The sequence below is a fragment of the Melitaea cinxia genome, chromosome 9 (assembly GCF_905220565.1).
Source record: "Melitaea cinxia chromosome 9, ilMelCinx1.1, whole genome shotgun sequence".
Taxonomy (NCBI): Eukaryota; Metazoa; Arthropoda; class Insecta; order Lepidoptera; family Nymphalidae; genus Melitaea; species Melitaea cinxia.
The window spans coordinates 14,224,973-14,245,195 of record NC_059402.1 but is presented as its reverse complement, the minus strand read 5'-3'; the positions used below and the strand labels follow the sequence as shown (position 1 = coordinate 14,245,195).

The 20,223-nt window shown below is 39.9% G+C and overlaps 1 protein-coding gene across 1 annotated transcript; it reads right to left on the bottom strand.

The window, feature by feature from the left end:
* Positions 1 to 4,145: 4,145 nt before the first annotated feature.
* LOC123656682 (rac GTPase-activating protein 1) lies at positions 4,146 to 19,004 on the bottom strand. The gene is made up of 13 exons (XM_045592340.1): positions 18,893 to 19,004; positions 18,187 to 18,389; positions 17,052 to 17,205; positions 15,474 to 15,634; positions 15,153 to 15,254; positions 14,418 to 14,532; positions 13,698 to 13,857; positions 12,145 to 12,262; positions 11,581 to 11,730; positions 9,902 to 10,152; positions 9,498 to 9,627; positions 4,991 to 5,103; positions 4,146 to 4,179 (listed from the first exon to the last, which is right to left on the bottom strand). The coding sequence occupies exons 1-13, from the start codon at positions 19,002 to 19,004 to the stop codon at positions 4,146 to 4,148; spliced, it is 1,803 nt and encodes a 600-aa protein (XP_045448296.1).
* Between the last annotated feature and the right edge of the window lie 1,219 nt (positions 19,005 to 20,223).

The window sequence follows — 20,223 nt, the reverse complement described above, 5'->3', positions numbered from 1 at the left end:
TAAAGCTGTATTCTGCTTGCTCAGATTTTAACTCTGATGTCGATAGCAGGTCATCATACAATCAATACAGTAAAAATGTAGTATGCAATCGTTAAAAAATATTTTCATATATTTGTCCTTTTCTATTTTAATTTTTACATAACCTACATTCTTAACTATCTGCGTCGTAGTAAAGACATAAATATAGAAAATAAAAACAATTTCATGGATTTTTACATGATTTTTATTTATATTAAGAAAAAAAAACTTGTCAAATAACTAAATACGTCAATGTATCTTTTTATCTAAATAAACCGTACATATATTACTAGTAAGAAATACAAAGGAAAATATACATAACACTAGTCGTTGACTAGGAATTTGTGATAATTTATTAGTTCTTAACAAAAGCAAATAAATTCAAAATTCTTAATAGTAACTAACACACGTTCCATGTATAATACACATTTGTAATAAGTAACTAAGTATATAGGATGATTTATGGTTAAGTATATATTCATTTCAAAACACTAGCTAAATATTGTTTGATATTAAAGTAAAAAAAAAATTATAATGGCGAACGGTCAGTGAGATAACTAGGCGAGGGCAAAAGCATACCTACTACTACAGTCCTACCTTTAAAGATTGCGATGCCTCTTCAATGCCACAGATAACTTATTCACTTAGCGTCACAAGTAAAAATAAAAAAAACGAGTACTCTTTAGACCTCACGGCTGAAGTAAAACTTTTTTAGCTCCATTTAACTTATACCTCCCTCTTAACTTTCAATCGCTTTGCCAAATGACACTTTACACGTAACTATCACTTGCGTTCTCGTCACGCAATCGCCAGCTTAGTCACCCACTAAAACCCAGCGGTACCCTCATCGTCACGGTGGCCAACCAGCTTATTCACCGAGTAAAGCTGTTTTACTTTAAGAGACTACATGAGGCATCGCGGGAAGTCCCTAGCAAGTGTAAATGCAAGGCCGTAGTAACTACTTCCATAGATTACGGAATGAAGATTAATGGTGCCATAGTTAACACAGTAACAGTGCAGATATAAATCTGGACAGACGCTAACTGAGAAAAATAACTGCGGCACTGACTGGGCACGGTCCGTATATCAAACACCTATTTAATATGGGCATAACCGACAGTCCCCTGTGCAGAGCTTGCATGGGAACGGAAGAAACGGCTACGCATGTACTTCTCTACTGTCCAGGTGTAGCGGCTTACCGGGCACAACATCTTGGCACCCTGAAGACACTTCCGGAGATCTTCAAGAAGCCGAAAAGACTTCTAAAGCTTCTGGAGGAGCTTGGGTGGCAAGAGTGAATCGGATCACTCTCACACACGCAAAATAGGCGCAAAGTCGTCGAGTTGCGGAAACTAGCCCGTGTTAACCATACCATACCATACCAACAGTACAGATTATCATAATTATATTCAACCATAATGATTTCAATACAATTTGAATACTTCTTTAAACTCGCATTCCAGTAAATTTTAATATAAAAAAAAAACTTCTAACTTGAATTTGAAGATATTCTGGGTAAATTTTATTTATTTTAATGCCGTCTGACACTTTTGTAAGATACAGTGTACAGCGACTAATTTTTGTTGCAAATGCTTAGGATTATATTTTTTACACTCCGATACATATTCACAATAATATTCTGAAAAGAACTATATTCCGTAAATTATAAACACTAACAAATGATAATTATTTACTAATATAAACACACACTTTCTGTGACATTACCAAATTTTTGTACAGTAAACATAATAGTTTATATTTAGAAGAGTAAATGTTACAGGATAATGTGAAAAACTTTAAATGTTTATTAAGTTAAAGTTAGTAATCGACACCTTTAGGAAATACTACTGCAAGTCGAATATCATAGAAATAATTCTATTTAGCATATATTCAGCACAATTTTTAAAAGTATGAGGAATACAATATTATAGAACATTTGTGAATGAGTTTTCTTTAAAAATAAGAAAATACCTAACATTCAGTTCGCATAGTATTCCTTTAATGTATAAATACTACAATAATCATTTACTCGCTAAGTTAGTTAAGTTAGTTAAACCAGCTACCATATAACATATTTACAAAAACCGTGCGCACAAAGGATTATTATGTATTTTGTTTATATACAAAAATGTATGTAACATTTCTTGACAATATGCAAGAATTAAGTGCGACAGGATAAAAAAAATAACTAAATAACCGTCTTAGGCGGTGGCATGACGTCACGATAACGGAAAATATGATTTACTAACTACTTTAAAAAAATTACACTGTAACTAGGGTTGCCAACTCATAAAATAATTAAATCGACGTAGTTTTATGTAATATTCCTAGCATTTATATATTTAAGTATTAAAACGGGTACCTACCTACATATTACTACTAAAGCCTGGCTTCCTATATGATATCTCAAATGTGTTTTAAATTAAATCGGGTATTAATGTAGATAATTCTATAGCATGGTATACAAAGAAATTTTGGACCCGTATTTTGTTTTGATTCCAACTCTAGCTACAATATTAAGGAAAATATATAATAAGTAATATACATTCGAGTAACAAACCTATATTAATTCTAAGCTAAACAAACTAAATATTATGTTACTAACATTAAACAAAAACTAATTAAGTACTTTAAAAGAGAATAATATACTTGATAAACATTTTTGTACTAATAGGGCGGACCCGGCAGACGCTGTCCTGCTCAGAATACAGCTACCAAATTTGATTGCTGACCGGTAGCAGCGCCATCTACCGGGTCCAATTGTGTTTTAAAACCTTTCATGAACCCTTAGAAATATATGTATAAAATTTTAACCAAATCGATTCAGCCGTTTAGGAGGAGTTCAGTGACAAACACACACAGGAGAAATAGATTAAGATTGCCATTATAACACTTTAGTATGAGATTCAAAAGTTTAATTCTAATAGTATCTGTTTTCTTAACGTGTTTTAAAACCAAATCCATAGACGCGTTTGAACATTCGCTATAAAATCGAAACTAAACGGATTTTCATACAGTTTTCACTAAAAGTTAACGTGTACAATTTGGTAATGATTTGTACAAATTTGTCGAAAATGACGATAATTGTTTAAAAAATTAAGTAAATATCGGCGCCTGGGAGCTTTCATCGAAACTCCTGCCTTTGAGATATAACAAAACAACATAGCGGGAATATTCCCATTATGTAAGGGTTAAAATGACTGTGTTTCGGGTAATGGCCAACTTTGTATATAACAATATATATTTCTTTTTAAATATATTAAGAATACCCATATGACTGAAGCGGAGTGCTACGTCATTGCCAAGAGTGTCTCGGGGATAATTAATTTATTCAGAAAAAATGATTAGGTCGGGTAAAGTAATTAGTTTTGTATTATGAGTACTATAATGTACGTTATAAAAAAAAGTATAAAAACAAATACCTAGATTTAAACTACCGGATCATAGACTAATTAGACAAAAATCGAAACTGTTCACAGCAATTACTAATATTCCGATTACCTACCAATTAAGCTATAATTATATTTAACATTTTTATTTTAAGAGACTTAGGGCCTGTTTCATCAGTTGTGGATATTTGACGGATGACAGTATCTGATGATAAAAAGTTTTTGATTCATTATTCTTTTTTACCAACGAATTTTACGATATTTATGAGAAATTTCTATTCGCATATGTTAAATTAAAAGTTATAGTTTATCAATTGAGGAGATACAGGTCCTGTTGGCCTATCCTACCTCCCACTGTCAAAGTCTAATTGTGTCGTGAGCCGTCAAATAGCGTTTTCCACAACTTGTGTAACAGACCCACAGACACTTATATTAGTGTCATTTATACTAAAATATTGTCTATATCCCTATTTTTCTTTAAGAAATACAAGGTACTACTTTTCTTCCTACACATTACATGTTACAATTTTACAAGAATTACTACTAGAACTACAAGAAATATCTTAAGTCAATTATACACTATATTGTTAAGTAATACTAAAGCATACATTTTTTTTAATATCATATTAGTATATATAAAGGCATAATAACGTACAATAGTTAACATAACTGTTCCCTAACACGAACAAACTCAAATTAAACTTACTTATTTATGTAAATTGTAAAATATTTTCTACATCATTGGAAGTAGTTTCTCTTCTTTCTTGAAACACTGGAAAGAAATAATATGAATTTATTATGAGTGAAGAAAAATTATTATAAAGCAAAATACAAAACTGTATACTATTTTTGTCGTTTTTATAAAGAAGTGTATTTAATTTTTCTTAGTTTTTTTTTTTTTTTGTAACATGAGCACAGGATCTACTTATCTAATTTTTTAATCTTTCGGCATAGAAATATTACAACCTATAGCTACTATCTCGGCGGATATAAACCCTCTAGATACTACAAGCTGTCATATTTCGGTATAGCAGACGAAATATGTCTATGTATGTGGGTCGGTAACTCGATGGATATAGATGTCGTCCAGTGGGGTACACAGCAGCGCAGTAGTCTGTCGGGTGTGGGTCGGTAACTCGATGGATATAGATGTCGCCCAGTGGGGTACACAGCAGAGCAGTAGTCTGTCGGGTGTGGGTCGGTAACTCGATGGATATAGATGTCGCCCAGTGGGGTACACAGCAGCGCAGTAGTCTGTCGGGTGTGGGTCGGTAACTCGATGGATATAGATGTCGCCCAGTGGGGTACACAGCAGCGCAGTAGTCTGTCGGGTGTGGGTCGGTAACTCGATGGATATAGATGTCGCCCAGTGGGGTACACAGCAGCGCAGTAGTCTGTCGGGTGTGGGTCGGTAACTCGATGGATATAGATGTCGCCCAGTGGGGTACACAGCAGCGCAGTAGTCTGTCGGGTGTGGGTCGGTAACTCGATGGATATAGATGTCGCCCAGTGTGGTACACAGCAGCGCAGTAGCTTGTCGAGTACACATCAGCAGCATGGCCTATAGGATGTGTGTGACTCACCCGGTGTCGGCGGGCGAGAAGAAGAACCCTCGCGGGCGCCCGGCGGGCGAGGCGGGCGCGCACGCCCACTGCGCCCAGTAGTCGCCCGGCAGCCGCAGCAGCAGCTGCATCACCTGTTCGCACACACGGGTTACTACCGACATATACACACATACACACGCACGCACGCCCACTGCGCCCAGTAGTCGCCCGGCAGCCGCAGCAGCAGCTGCATCACCTGTTCGCACACACGGGTTACTACCGACATATACACACATACACACGCACGCACGCCCACTGCGCCCAGTAGTCGCCCGGCAGCCGCAGCAGCAGCTGCATCACCTGTTCGCACACACGGGTTACTACCGACATATACACACATACACACGCACGCACGCCCACTGCGCCCAGTAGTCGCCCGGCAGCCGCAGCAGCAGCTGCATCACCTGTTCGCACACACGGGTTACTACCGACATATACACACATACACACGCACGCACGCCCACTGCGCCCAGTAGTCGCCCGGCAGCCGCAGCAGCAGCTGCATCACCTGTTCGCACACACGGGTTACTACCGACATATACACACATACACACGCACGCACGCCCACTGCGCCCAGTAGTCGCCCGGCAGCCGCAGCAGCAGCTGCATCACCTGTTCGCACACACGGGTTACTACCGACATATACACACATACACACGCACGCACGCCCACTGCGCCCAGTAGTCGCCCGGCAGCCGCAGCAGCAGCTGCATCACCTGTTCGCACACACGGGTTACTACCGACATATACACACATACACACGCACGCACGCCCACTGCGCCCAGTAGTCGCCCGGCAGCCGCAGCAGCAGCTGCATCACCTGTTCGCACACACGGGTTACTACCGACATATACACACATACACACGCACGCACGCCCACTGCGCCCAGTAGTCGCCCGGCAGCCGCAGCAGCAGCTGCATCACCTGTTCGCACACACGGGTTACTACCGACATATACACACATACACACGCACGCACGCCCACTGCGCCCAGTAGTCGCCCGGCAGCCGCAGCAGCAGCTGCATCACCTGTTCGCACACACGGGTTACTACCGACATATACACACATACACACGCACGCACGCCCACTGCGCCCAGTAGTCGCCCGGCAGCCGCAGCAGCAGCTGCATCACCTGTTCGCACACACGGGTTACTACCGACATATACACACATACACACGCACGCACGCCCACTGCGCCCAGTAGTCGCCCGGCAGCCGCAGCAGCAGCTGCATCACCTGTTCGCACACACGGGTTACTACCGACATATACACACATACACACGCACGCACGCCCACTGCGCCCAGTAGTCGCCCGGCAGCCGCAGCAGCAGCTGCATCACCTGTTCGCACACACGGGTTACTACCGACATATACACACATACACACGCACGCACGCCCACTGCGCCCAGTAGTCGCCCGGCAGCCGCAGCAGCAGCTGCATCACCTGTTCGCACACACGGGTTACTACCGACATATACACACATACACACGCACGCACGCCCACTGCGCCCAGTAGTCGCCCGGCAGCCGCAGCAGCAGCTGCATCACCTGTTCGCACACACGGGTTACTACCGACATATACACACATACACACGCACGCACGCCCACTGCGCCCAGTAGTCGCCCGGCAGCCGCAGCAGCAGCTGCATCACCTGTTCGCACACACGGGTTACTACCGACATATACACACATACACACGCACGCACGCCCACTGCGCCCAGTAGTCGCCCGGCAGCCGCAGCAGCAGCTGCATCACCTGTTCGCACACACGGGTTACTACCGACATATACACACATACACACGCACGCACGCCCACTGCGCCCAGTAGTCGCCCGGCAGCCGCAGCAGCAGCTGCATCACCTGTTCGCACACACGGGTTACTACCGACATATACACACATACACACGCACGCACGCCCACTGCGCCCAGTAGTCGCCCGGCAGCCGCAGCAGCAGCTGCATCACCTGTTCGCACACACGGGTTACTACCGACATATACACACATACACACGCACGCACGCCCACTGCGCCCAGTAGTCGCCCGGCAGCCGCAGCAGCAGCTGCATCACCTGTTCGCACACACGGGTTACTACCGACATATACACACATACACACGCACGCACGCCCACTGCGCCCAGTAGTCGCCCGGCAGCCGCAGCAGCAGCTGCATCACCTGTTCGCACACACGGGTTACTACCGACATATACACACATACACACGCACGCACGCCCACTGCGCCCAGTAGTCGCCCGGCAGCCGCAGCAGCAGCTGCATCACCTGTTCGCACACACGGGTTACTACCGACATATACACACATACACACGCACGCACGCCCACTGCGCCCAGTAGTCGCCCGGCAGCCGCAGCAGCAGCTGCATCACCTGTTCGCACACACGGGTTACTACCGACATATACACACATACACACGCACGCACGCCCACTGCGCCCAGTAGTCGCCCGGCAGCCGCAGCAGCAGCTGCATCACCTGTTCGCACACACGGGTTACTACCGACATATACACACATACACACGCACGCACGCCCACTGCGCCCAGTAGTCGCCCGGCAGCCGCAGCAGCAGCTGCATCACCTGTTCGCACACACGGGTTACTACCGACATATACACACATACACACGCACGCACGCCCACTGCGCCCAGTAGTCGCCCGGCAGCCGCAGCAGCAGCTGCATCACCTGTTCGCACACACGGGTTACTACCGACATATACACACATACACACGCACGCACGCCCACTGCGCCCAGTAGTCGCCCGGCAGCCGCAGCAGCAGCTGCATCACCTGTTCGCACACACGGGTTACTACCGACATATACACACATACACACGCACGCACGCCCACTGCGCCCAGTAGTCGCCCGGCAGCCGCAGCAGCAGCTGCATCACCTGTTCGCACACACGGGTTACTACCGACATATACACACATACACACGCACGCACGCCCACTGCGCCCAGTAGTCGCCCGGCAGCCGCAGCAGCAGCTGCATCACCTGTTCGCACACACGGGTTACTACCGACATATACACACATACACACGCACGCACGCCCACTGCGCCCAGTAGTCGCCCGGCAGCCGCAGCAGCAGCTGCATCACCTGTTCGCACACACGGGTTACTACCGACATATACACACATACACACGCACGCACGCCCACTGCGCCCAGTAGTCGCCCGGCAGCCGCAGCAGCAGCTGCATCACCTGTTCGCACACACGGGTTACTACCGACATATACACACATACACACGCACGCACGCCCACTGCGCCCAGTAGTCGCCCGGCAGCCGCAGCAGCAGCTGCATCACCTGTTCGCACACACGGGTTACTACCGACATATACACACATACACACGCACGCACGCCCACTGCGCCCAGTAGTCGCCCGGCAGCCGCAGCAGCAGCTGCATCACCTGTTCGCACACACGGGTTACTACCGACATATACACACATACACACGCACGCACGCCCACTGCGCCCAGTAGTCGCCCGGCAGCCGCAGCAGCAGCTGCATCACCTGTTCGCACACACGGGTTACTACCGACATATACACACATACACACGCACGCACGCCCACTGCGCCCAGTAGTCGCCCGGCAGCCGCAGCAGCAGCTGCATCACCTGTTCGCACACACGGGTTACTACCGACATATACACACATACACACGCACGCACGCCCACTGCGCCCAGTAGTCGCCCGGCAGCCGCAGCAGCAGCTGCATCACCTGTTCGCACACACGGGTTACTACCGACATATACACACATACACACGCACGCACGCCCACTGCGCCCAGTAGTCGCCCGGCAGCCGCAGCAGCAGCTGCATCACCTGTTCGCACACACGGGTTACTACCGACATATACACACATACACACGCACGCACGCCCACTGCGCCCAGTAGTCGCCCGGCAGCCGCAGCAGCAGCTGCATCACCTGTTCGCACACACGGGTTACTACCGACATATACACACATACATACGCACGCACGCACATACTCACACACACACGCACTCACCCACGAACGCACTCACCCACGAACGCACTCACCCACGAACGCACTCACCCACGAACGCACTCACCCACGAACGCACTCACCCACGAACGCACTCACCCACGAACGCACTCACCCACGAACGCACTCACCCACGAACGCACTCACCCACGAACGCACTCACCCACGCACACACATACGCACAATCGATTTCCAATTCATGGCTATTGATTTTAAAAATATTTTTGTTTTAACAATAAAGAAATTTATTTCTACGTACTGTTTTATTTTTTAGAGGAACTATTTGAATAATTTTATACAACATTAAAGCTTTTTTATTAATGATAACAGGTTAAAGCTATAAAATACCATACAGATAGAGAAAGTAGCATTAAAATTATGAGCATAACAGATGAGTATAAAAATATAATAACTAAACACAAGAGAAACAGCAAAACAGGGCTTTTACTATACATAAATATACTTACATTAAACATTTGCGCTGTTGCGGTATACATTTCTGCTGCTTGCGTCATCATCCCGTACCCAACAACCGTTGGACCGAATATCTTCGCCAAGTTATCTATACCCATCTCACATTCGGGACTTTCGGCTACTCTGGTAATAAAATAAAAAAAATTAGCAATATCATTTTATGGATCAATTATAAGAAATCTTATCACTGGAAAAGGTTAAGACATAGTTACTATAGTTATACGTTCTTATAAACAAAATTGATTTCAAGTTAAATTATATTGATTTTTTTTTATAAAGTCGGCAAATAACTTCGTCTCGTAAGCTACTTGTTTAACTGCCTCCTACTTCGACTCTGGTTTCGACTCCGATAATTGCTTACTTTGATATAACTTATATTTGTTCCAAATGTACTTACTTCTGCAAATGTAACACTAAGAAAGCCAACGTGTCTCTATTCGGCTGAGGCAATTGGCTCACGGCTTGTATGATAGCCGCTGTTGCATCGGCGGGCTCAGATAATTTGGCCGCATCCATAAAGTCGGCCCACAGAGCACTTGACACTAGAGGCTCTCGTAGCGAACGTATGAAGTCCTTGATACATCCGCATACTATGTGAATGTCTTCTGTTGATAGTTGAGGGGATCCACAGCCGCGGAGGAAACGTTCCTGTATAAAAACTGGCAGTTTGAACAAGTAGTAGTAATCAAGGTCCCAAGTTAGACATGCGAGTAATGTTTTGGGGCAAGTTATTAGTTAATAATTATTACAAGTGTTCTGGTATATATACTAAATTCACATTGGCGAGCGAAACAATGTGTGTGTCAAGCTAGTATGGACACGGTATGGGACCGTAGGGTTCAGAACCAAGAAATCTTGGTTTCGACAGAGCCGGGACTTCCTGATTCTTTGTTCAGTCAAAAAGAACCGGAAAATCAAATTTCAGAAGCGGGAGGTTCTTTCGGTACTCTCGGAAAATTTATTGCAATTCATACTAAAGCGAACTAAGACGCAAACAGGGTATCCACGTGATGAGATTAATAGCATGAACTGAAGAGAAGGCAGCTATGGAAATAATATGACAGTGGAACTATGTAAACGAGATCTTCAGAAATCTTCCCATTGTATAGACCGTAAAAACCCATGTAGAATCAACGTTTCGATACTAAACGAGACGAAAGGATACCTAAAGATACTCGTAATATCCCATGATACGAGTCAAATAGTCAAAGTATATATTGTAGGACACCTCTGCAAAGGTGCAAACAATATTTCACGTCTGCGAAGAAGTTCATGTCCAAATGGGAGACATAGTCTGATCCTATTCAGAACTTTTTAGCAGCTATTTTTGCATTATTCTATAAATGACCTATGAATAAGACCTCATTTGTAATTTAAACCTCAAAGATATTAAGGTGTTCAGGAAATTCGGAGCTTACTTTGTGTGCCTTCTGTTTCATGCCATTATGTTAGTGAGGTTGATAGATGTTACTATCTACTATGAATAACTCGTGGCGGTAGCCGTGCAGATGATACTTACTAATTTTTGACTTATTTATTACTACTAAACACGACAATAGAAAAATAAGAGAACGTCGAAGAGAAGACTGAGTGATTAAATTCTGTTTGATTTTATTTTTTTTTGCAATGTTACTTAAAATTCAACGACAAATACTTAAATGTTTAATTGTAGCACACTTTTGAAAAATAACATTTATTTTATATAATAAAAACTAAATAGAACCGAAAGTACCGGGAAAATCTCGGTTCTCAAAAACAGACCGGTTATGGACATCCAAAGGACACAGTACAGGGAGTTGGGTAGAATAAAAAACAGTTTATTTACATTTCAAAAATTAACGCTTTTAAGTAGTTCTTCCCTTAGGGTTTCCTTCTACACATGTCTTAAGCTAATAAAACCGTAAATTTTTGTAGCACATACATATATCTTTAGAAAAAAAAAATGTGCCGTTATTTCTTTAGATGCCCCTTTGCTAACTAACGATAAATAGAGCCATTGAAACGTTAATACATCAATACACACGCTAAGAAAAAGTATTATCAATAAGTTTCGTAGACATAAGGCTTGTAGTTTACCTTCAATCGTTTAACATCTTTCTCCACTGCACTAATACGATAGATACCGCGTTCGTTTAGACCTCTCTTCTCCACTTCATTGATGCAGTGCACTAGAAGAGCCGGCACCATGGGTGGAGTGGACGGTGCGAAATCTGCTATACTGCCTTCCTGTTTAGTAGAAAAAGCTAATAGTTAACTAAATTATTTTATGCTATTTATTTTAGATCCATAATAGTATACAGAATTATGTGTAGCCCCGAATAATTAATTGCTTTTTTATTATTATCATTATTGTAGGGCAAAGCAGAATTTATCCTTTTCAAAATATGGAGCAGCCCGACTGGGGAAGTATCTTACGATTACAGCTAAATAATACTGCTTTTAAGTACTATTGTTTTCCTGTGATGAGTAAAGTAACTCGAGCTCCAGAGAGTGTTGCAGGCGTGTATAGGTTACGGTAACCAGTGGTAATAGGTGGGTTGTAGGCTTATTTGCCACTCAAGTCGTATAAAAAAATGACACTTGTAATTGAACGAGATAGATTTTGAATATAGAAACAGGTTTTTATATCGTAATGTGTACCTGTGTAGAATTCACACGGCCGGGGGGCACGCAGGGCAAAGGTAGCAACGACCGGCATTCGGGATGCGCCTGCGCACGGCACTGCTCACACTTCACGCCCACTTTTGCGAACTTGATGCTGTAAATTAGTTTGTTAAACACGGTTAATACATACGGTAGCATTATTAATTTAAAATATAAGTTTGAATTGAAGAGTATATATGCGTATCAAATACAGTGCAAGTAATGTTTTCTTTTTTTTTATTGATCTTATGTATTTTTTATGCATAATTAAAAAAAATATTAGCATTCTGCACTACTCTATATAAACTATAGGTGTGCGAAATTTCATACTCCTCCGTTCGCGCAATTTTCGTAAAAAGGGGTACAAAGCTTTTGCTCCACATATTAATGTATATGTCGGCACTTGCGCTGTCGTACGATATTAGCAAGGAATTTATAAACGACAGATGCACCGATCACGCCACCTAGCACATCGTTCGATAGTCACCTACCCTCACTCATTATATTACTCGAGTTATTCTGAGGTGTATAAAACGACCGGTGGAACCGTGGCTAAGGCAATCTTGGCTCTGGCTTGGCACGATGCAGTTGTATCCTGCTAGTAGCTTAACCTAGACTCTTTCAATAATTAATTTGTGCAAACGTATTAATTGTTCATAATGTTTAAATTACGATCTATAATTTGCCTAGGCAGGGCGTACAACTCGAGCAGTAAAGGTGAGCATTGATGTACATCTCAAAAGGAATCTCCTTAAACCTACACCTAGGTCGCAAGTCTAGGAACTGCTCTGAGTTTCTCCCTCTGCCGCACGATGGACTGGGCACCCGCACGGTGTATCTATCGAATACTAAGAAATTAGTCTCCGCCGCGTTAACTAATATCTATCCAGCGTTCTGTGCAGCCTTACCTTTTTGTTAAGTGATTCCTATGCCATAATAAATTGGTGATATCACAAATTGTGTTGTGGAACAGGGTGATGGATTAAACTCCGATCCTTCTCCTACATGGAGTAAAATGCCAATGCCCAGCAGTGGGGTATTACAGGCAGAATCGTATCGTGCTTTATTGCACATTAAAACAAAGAACAAAATTAACGCTTACAAGCAACTTATGTGCTCACAAATTGTAAAAACAGGTGATTTTATTGTTAAAAAATTCTCTTCCAGACAAACTGATAAATAATTAAAGGAATATTCCTTTGTAGATGGGCCAGTGGTATATAAATGAGTTCAAAAAACAACAATTAAACATACACACATACAAACATATAAATTATATAAACAAATGTGATGCGTATGTGTTTACATATACATAAATATATAAATGCAATAATTATATCATGTATGTATGTATAATATATATTGTTTGACATCAAGATAATTTTGTGTACAATGCTCACCAATACTATGATTTATTTGATTTTATGTATGAGAAGAAAGTATAATATCATCCAGATATCTCAAACACAGGCATTAAATTACCTTAGAAAGAGACTACCGTGTGTGTATGTTAAGTACATCTATATACGTTATAAGTTATGGTAGCTTACGTCTTCCCACAGGGCCCACAAGTTTCTCTCTTGTAGAAGTTCTTAGCCACAAAGTTGTGTTGCCGGGGTCTAATTCGTGGAGAACCTCCGTATGCCGCAGACACTACTGATGGGGTGCGTTGAGGCTGAGCTCGGGGTGTTTCTGGGGCACTTTCAGATTCTAAAAGATTTCGGAAAAGATTTTATTATATAAATAAATAGTAATATAATGAAACAACTTTTTCGGATTTTATCGCGGTTTATTAAGTTTTTAGATGCGCGACGTTTCGGATACTTTACAGCAACCATGGTCATGGGAGGAACAGAGTCCAAAAACGTTGTTTCATTATATAATTGTAATATAAAAGTGTGTGTTTACAATTCACTCATGGCAGAAGTGAAATTTCTGAAGTCTTAGGAAGGTAGGCCGTTGAGATTTATTCTATCGACGATGATCGCGGTCTCGTGAAAAAGGGTGAAAAATCAAAATCTAAAAACAACTTTATTCGAATAGCCTTCAAAAGTACTTTCGAAACGTTATTTTACAGATTTACTTTTTTAAGTGATTATTATTTGCTAAAGTGAAGATACCACCGATTCGGAATATCTAGGAAGACTCTGCAGAGAAAAATCGGTAAGAAACTCACAGTGTTACCAATTTCACCCTGGGTATTTTTACATGCCAATTATTGCAAAAGGAAATATAAATATGAGAAGTAGGCAGAAATAGTATTAACTTACCGCTCATAGGCGGAGCGGAAGGCGTACACTCCTGCTTGGGAACAACCCGCCCAGAAAGACGCGTAGCTGACTTCCGAGCCGGTGGACCTTCGTCACTGCTTTCTGATATTGGTTGCTGGAAACATTTTATACAATATAAATATTCCTTTTTTTTTATTTTGCACGCCTCATAAGCGAAGTGGATGAGATTGTATTCTAAACTCGTCTTACAAAAATCGAGCGATTTCTTGAACTAAAATTGTCTCTATTATTTCACATATTAACTATACACCGCGGTTTCGCTCGCCTTCATTTGAAGAAAAAATGTACAAATATATAGCCTAAAGTCTTCCTTAGTAAATGGAATACCAAATACGAATATAATTTTTTCAATTCGAACCAGTAGTTTTTGAGATTTGCGCGTTCCAACAAACCCTTTAGCTTTATAATATTAGTATAAATCAAAGTTAGTTTACTATGTTTTGATATAAAATAAACTGAAAATAATCTATAACATAAATTGTTTTTCTACCCAGGACCCTTACTAAAAATGAAAACTGTTGAAAGCTTTTTTATATATCTTTTTAAACAACAATTGTTTAAATATTAATTTAGTCCTCACCCTTTTACAGAAAATCTTGATTTTATCCGCATATTTCTAAAACCTTTTTCATATAAGTGTCTTTTATATTGGTCAACAAATCTAGTGTTATAAGCTTATTCCACATGTTATTATAAATTTTCAAGATAACTTACGAAGTTCTGTGGCGGTTTTAAATCGTGTGTGGCAGTCGCTCGTTCTAGTGTCAAGGTGGTGGTAGCAGTGGCCAGCACCTTACCGCCTTGCAGTTCCACCGTCTAAAGAAAAATTAACATCAATAAATGTAATTATATGCACATCTTGCCTCGGAGAACACGTCAAGACGTCGGTCTGGGGTATTATTATATCCGTCTGCACAGGTGCAGTGGTGTTTGCGTGGTGGATTAAACTCCGATCCTTCTCTTACATGGATAAATAGGCCTATGCCTAGCAGTTGGATGTTACAGTCTAAGCTGTTAGTTTAATTTAATATTAACCTTAGTAGCAGAAGACGTAGATGAGCGACGTTTCTTATTAGCAGGAGGGTTTTCTCTTGCTGTCCAACCACCTCTCTGTACCCAGGATCTTCTAGTTGAAGCCAACGATAAATCCAGATCATCTTCAGAGCGAGAGTATGACATCTCTGATAGCAATGTACCTGGAAACGAATAACTCGTAAGAATATGTGTACTGTAGCTATAGAAGTTCAGAGATGCAAAAAAACTTTTAATTGCACAAAAAGATTTTTTTTTCTAACATCTAAGAAAATTATAAAAGCAACTATTGATGTTATTTTTGAAATATTTGTAATGTTAGTTTTGCTAATCAATTTGTTTACTTGCTGTGAAATAATATATTTGATATTGATGTTAAAATTATTTAATTGATGGACATAATAGAAAAGGCTTGAAAATGTCTTTAGAAAAGACATGTTATTTTATCATTACATCATGCACTACTTTGTAGCGCAGCAGAAGTTTAAGCTTACTCCTCTTTTACCTTCCTGAATGAAAATATTCTAATCCTACTTTGTATTGTTGTATCTGTTGTGGATGTCCCTTACTACCCATTACCCGACGTACATTTATAGTAACAAAGTACAGTTTGTACATTGTTAGAGAAGTCAATTTTTTACACTATGCATTTGTAATTAATTTCCGTTAATTTAAAAAGTATGTATCTAACCGTCACCATTGCTCACACTAATATTAATTTAATATTGATAAGAAGACTATTGTTTTGTTAGATTGTGTCAGTTATTTATCACTGTGGATGTATGGATGTTATGGATGTGTGTAGGTCTTTAAAAGTAATGGTTATTCCTATTCATTTTAATCTGCTATAATTATTTGAAACTGATAATTATAAAGAGGTTTTTTTTTTTATAAATTGGTCAACCACTGGAAAATACTGACCTCTGTCAACCACATTGCTAATTTGTTTCTTTTGTTAGATAATCTCCCTATCAATGGCAACAATTAGCCACAGTGGCGAGACTTGTATGAATAGACCAGAAACAAAATTATGTAAAAATACAAATATGAGGATGCTCTGGTGTAATGGTGCGTGTGCCGTGTCGGCGGCGCATAAATACCGACAGTCGTGGGTTCGATTCCCGCTCAGAGTAGATAATTATATTTATGTTTAGACAAATATTTATTTCTAGCCTGGTTGTTAGCCTTGTGGGTCTCCCCATCGTGCCTCGGCGAAAACATTAAGCTGTCAGCTGTAGCGAACGTTATTATAGTAGGGATATATTTATATATTATTACGTTAGTATATTAGAAAATATATCCATTAACTCGTATTGGAGCAGCGTGTTGGATTAAGCTTTAATCCTTCTCCTACAAGGGGAAAGAGACCTATGCCCAGCATAGGGATATTACAGGCTAAAGAGACCAATATGAACCCATAACGAGAATTGACTAGCCTTAAGACGACTACTCAAACAATTACGAATGAAAGTTGTTGAACAGCATTTGACCTACTATATTGATAGTAGTAAAGTGTAAAGTACTGATATAAAGAATATGCTTTCAATATGTTATAAGTAAAGGCATAACTTAATAACTCACCAGTAGAATTAAGTTCCGGAACACCATTTAACTTTGCATTGTGGTCTTGTTGGGCTGTCCCATTAAGAAATGCTAGCTTTTGAAGTGTTTCATTATTCAGTTTAGCTCTATTATCATTGAACAACAAATCTCTAGCCATGTCAAGTAATTTGCTCTGTAAAAAATTTACATGAACAATTATTGTAATAATTTCAACTACAATACTTACGTTTATTAAGAATTTAATCATACAAGAATTCAACTTAATAATACTGTAAAATCTAATAAAGTACCTGTGGAGTTTGTTAAATTTATTGAAATGTACAAGAAAATATAACTGTTTTTATATGTTGTTAATTATAAAGTATGAGAAAGAATAAATAATTAATCATTTGATCCAAAAAGAGACCATACATTATTTCTTCTCCATCATAATTTTTTATAGTTCATCATTACAGCCTATACAGTCCACTGCTGGACATCAGCCTCCACAAGTTTACGCCAAAAATAACGTGAACTCATGTGTTTTGCCCATAGTCACCACGCTGGGCAGGCGGGTTGGTGACCGCAGGGCTGGCTTTGTCGCACCGAAGACGCTGCTGCCCGTCTTCAGCCTGTGTATTTCAAAGCCAGCAGTTGGATGGTTATCCCGCCACCGGTCGGCTTTTAAAGTTCCAAGGTGGTAGTGGAACTGTGTTATCCCTTAGTCGCCTCTTACGACACCCACGGGAAGAGAGGGGGTGGCTATATTCTTTAGTACCGTAGCCACACAGTACAGTTTTTATAGTTATTTCTCAATTATTATAACTTATCATTAAATCACATCGACAGAATTAAAAATAATTTCAATTCATTTAGGGACTATCTAAGTATAACAGTACGCAACAGATAAAAGGTAACGATTTATCAATCCTTTATTTTTTCATCAAACTCCACTTATAGATACTTTGGATCCAGAAGATCTGATTGAAATTGAATCCAGAAGTTTTAGTTCATTTTTTGAGGTAAACCCAAAAATAAATAGCCTGTTCTAACTAAATAGCCTGTTCTACCTCCTGCTGATGAAGCCTGTTAGCAACTCAACCAACTTTATCAGTGAAAAAGACCCTTGAACAAACTCTTTAGCTGTATATTATAGGAATAGGTTAAAACTCACCAGTTCATTGTATTTCTTCATAACTATGTTCCTTTCTCTTTTCTCTCCATCCAAAAGCTTTCTAACGTGAGCAAATTTGGCCTCCCATTTTGACAATGTCTTTAAAGCTTCATCCAGTTCTGTCTGGAGACGGGCAGCCTCTGCTTCCGCCGCTGCCCACTGTGTCCGTACCCATTCCATTTGCTTAACAAATGCCAGGAAACCTGAAGTAAATGGATGTAAATGTATATAATTGTGTTAAGAGTGACAGAATGTTAATAAAAAGAACTAAAAAATTTATTATTCAATTTTTGGATTGTTTTATTACATTTATTTTAACTTCTAAGATTAGCTTAGATATATAAACGAAGAAATAAGCTATTTTATTCAATTGAATTTTTAGTTGTATAACTTTTAACTCTGTGGGCTAGGCTTTAGATTAAGAACCGCCGAACCACCACTCTGTGAAAACGTCTTTTAGTTTTGATAAACAATGTATTTCAATTTTCAACTGACATTTTTAATTTGAAACTTTTATAACTAAATACAAAATACAAATATCGTAGTTACAGTGAAATAATATTTACAAGCAAAAATGCGAATAACAACGAAGCTAAGGTGCGGTATGATGGAAGTAAGGAATGTTATTTACATATACCGCCATTTTTTTACATACACACTACAATAGTATATACGAGATTGAAACAAAATTAGATTATTTACTTACATTCTTCCGATGCTCCATCGTTTAAAACGTTGTTTAAGCGATTTATATCATCGAATTGAGCCACCAGGGACAGGGCGATGCTTGCACCCGTATCAGAACTTTCCGTACTCATTTTTAGGCGAATGATCTTAAGTTTTAGAAGAAAACGTACGTAAATATATCACAATAAAACACTTATCACATTTCACTTTAATAACTAAATTATATTTTGTTTAAATTAGATACAATGCCATATAAGAGTTTTAACGAATTTGTGATGCGAAATATTTGAATAACGACCACCTGTCGCTTGACAAATGTTGGCAAATGTTATTGCCAATGTGAAAAAGTGGCTTCGTGTGTATGGACCAATTATGTTTCGCAATTTTTATACGTTCGTTGGTTCGCTTCTTTGGTGATATTGGTCCCGTTTTATTTTAAACAATATTTTTAAAATTTATTAGAATGTAATATATAATATCATATTATGTAAAACAAGTTTTTTTTTCTCAAAAGAAATAATTCAAGTAAAACGTTTTTGACCAGTTTCAATAATTCAATTTTTTTTTTTATTTTACTACACATAGAATTAATTGTTGAATTGACCGGTTTAAATAGGATTTGTTCATAAAATTATTAGGAGTTTTATCACAAATTGACACATCAATATTTGCTAATATCGCTAATTATTAAGGAGTGTAGAAGAAAGGAGCACCGTCTTTGTTTATCAGAAAGTGTCCAACCAAAGTCATTAAATAGGAGACGCTACTGTAGCATGAGTGAAATATTCAAATAAAGCGTGAAAAATTAGAAACTAAGGAGAGTAGATACATATGGAATAAATACTTTCGCTTTTACAATTTTTATCACAGAGAGAATTCTCTTAATATTAACTGGCAAAAGCTCTTTATAATTTGCAATAATTTATTGACTTTCAAAGATATCTCACAGTAACTATTAGGTTATATCACGTTTTCCGTAATTGTTTACTCCAAAATATTATATTTTTGGTGATATTAGCTCCATTTTGGTCGAATATTAAACTATAAATTGTCATTTATTAGCGGACACTTTTCAATTGAATCCTCATATAAGATGGTACTTTTTGATCTACGCTTCATAGTTACTAAATAAAATAATATTATAATAATAAATCATGTCATATAAATACATCGCAGTCTGAATGATTGATATAAATAATCACCAGATTTTGTTACCTTTATTATTCCTGTTCATTTGCTATATTATTTTCGTTTTTTTTTTTTGAAATAAACGATTTAAGACTTGTGTACGAGTATTGATTTAAAAATTACATATGCCATATCGTATATAGCAATTTTTTTTTGTTTAAT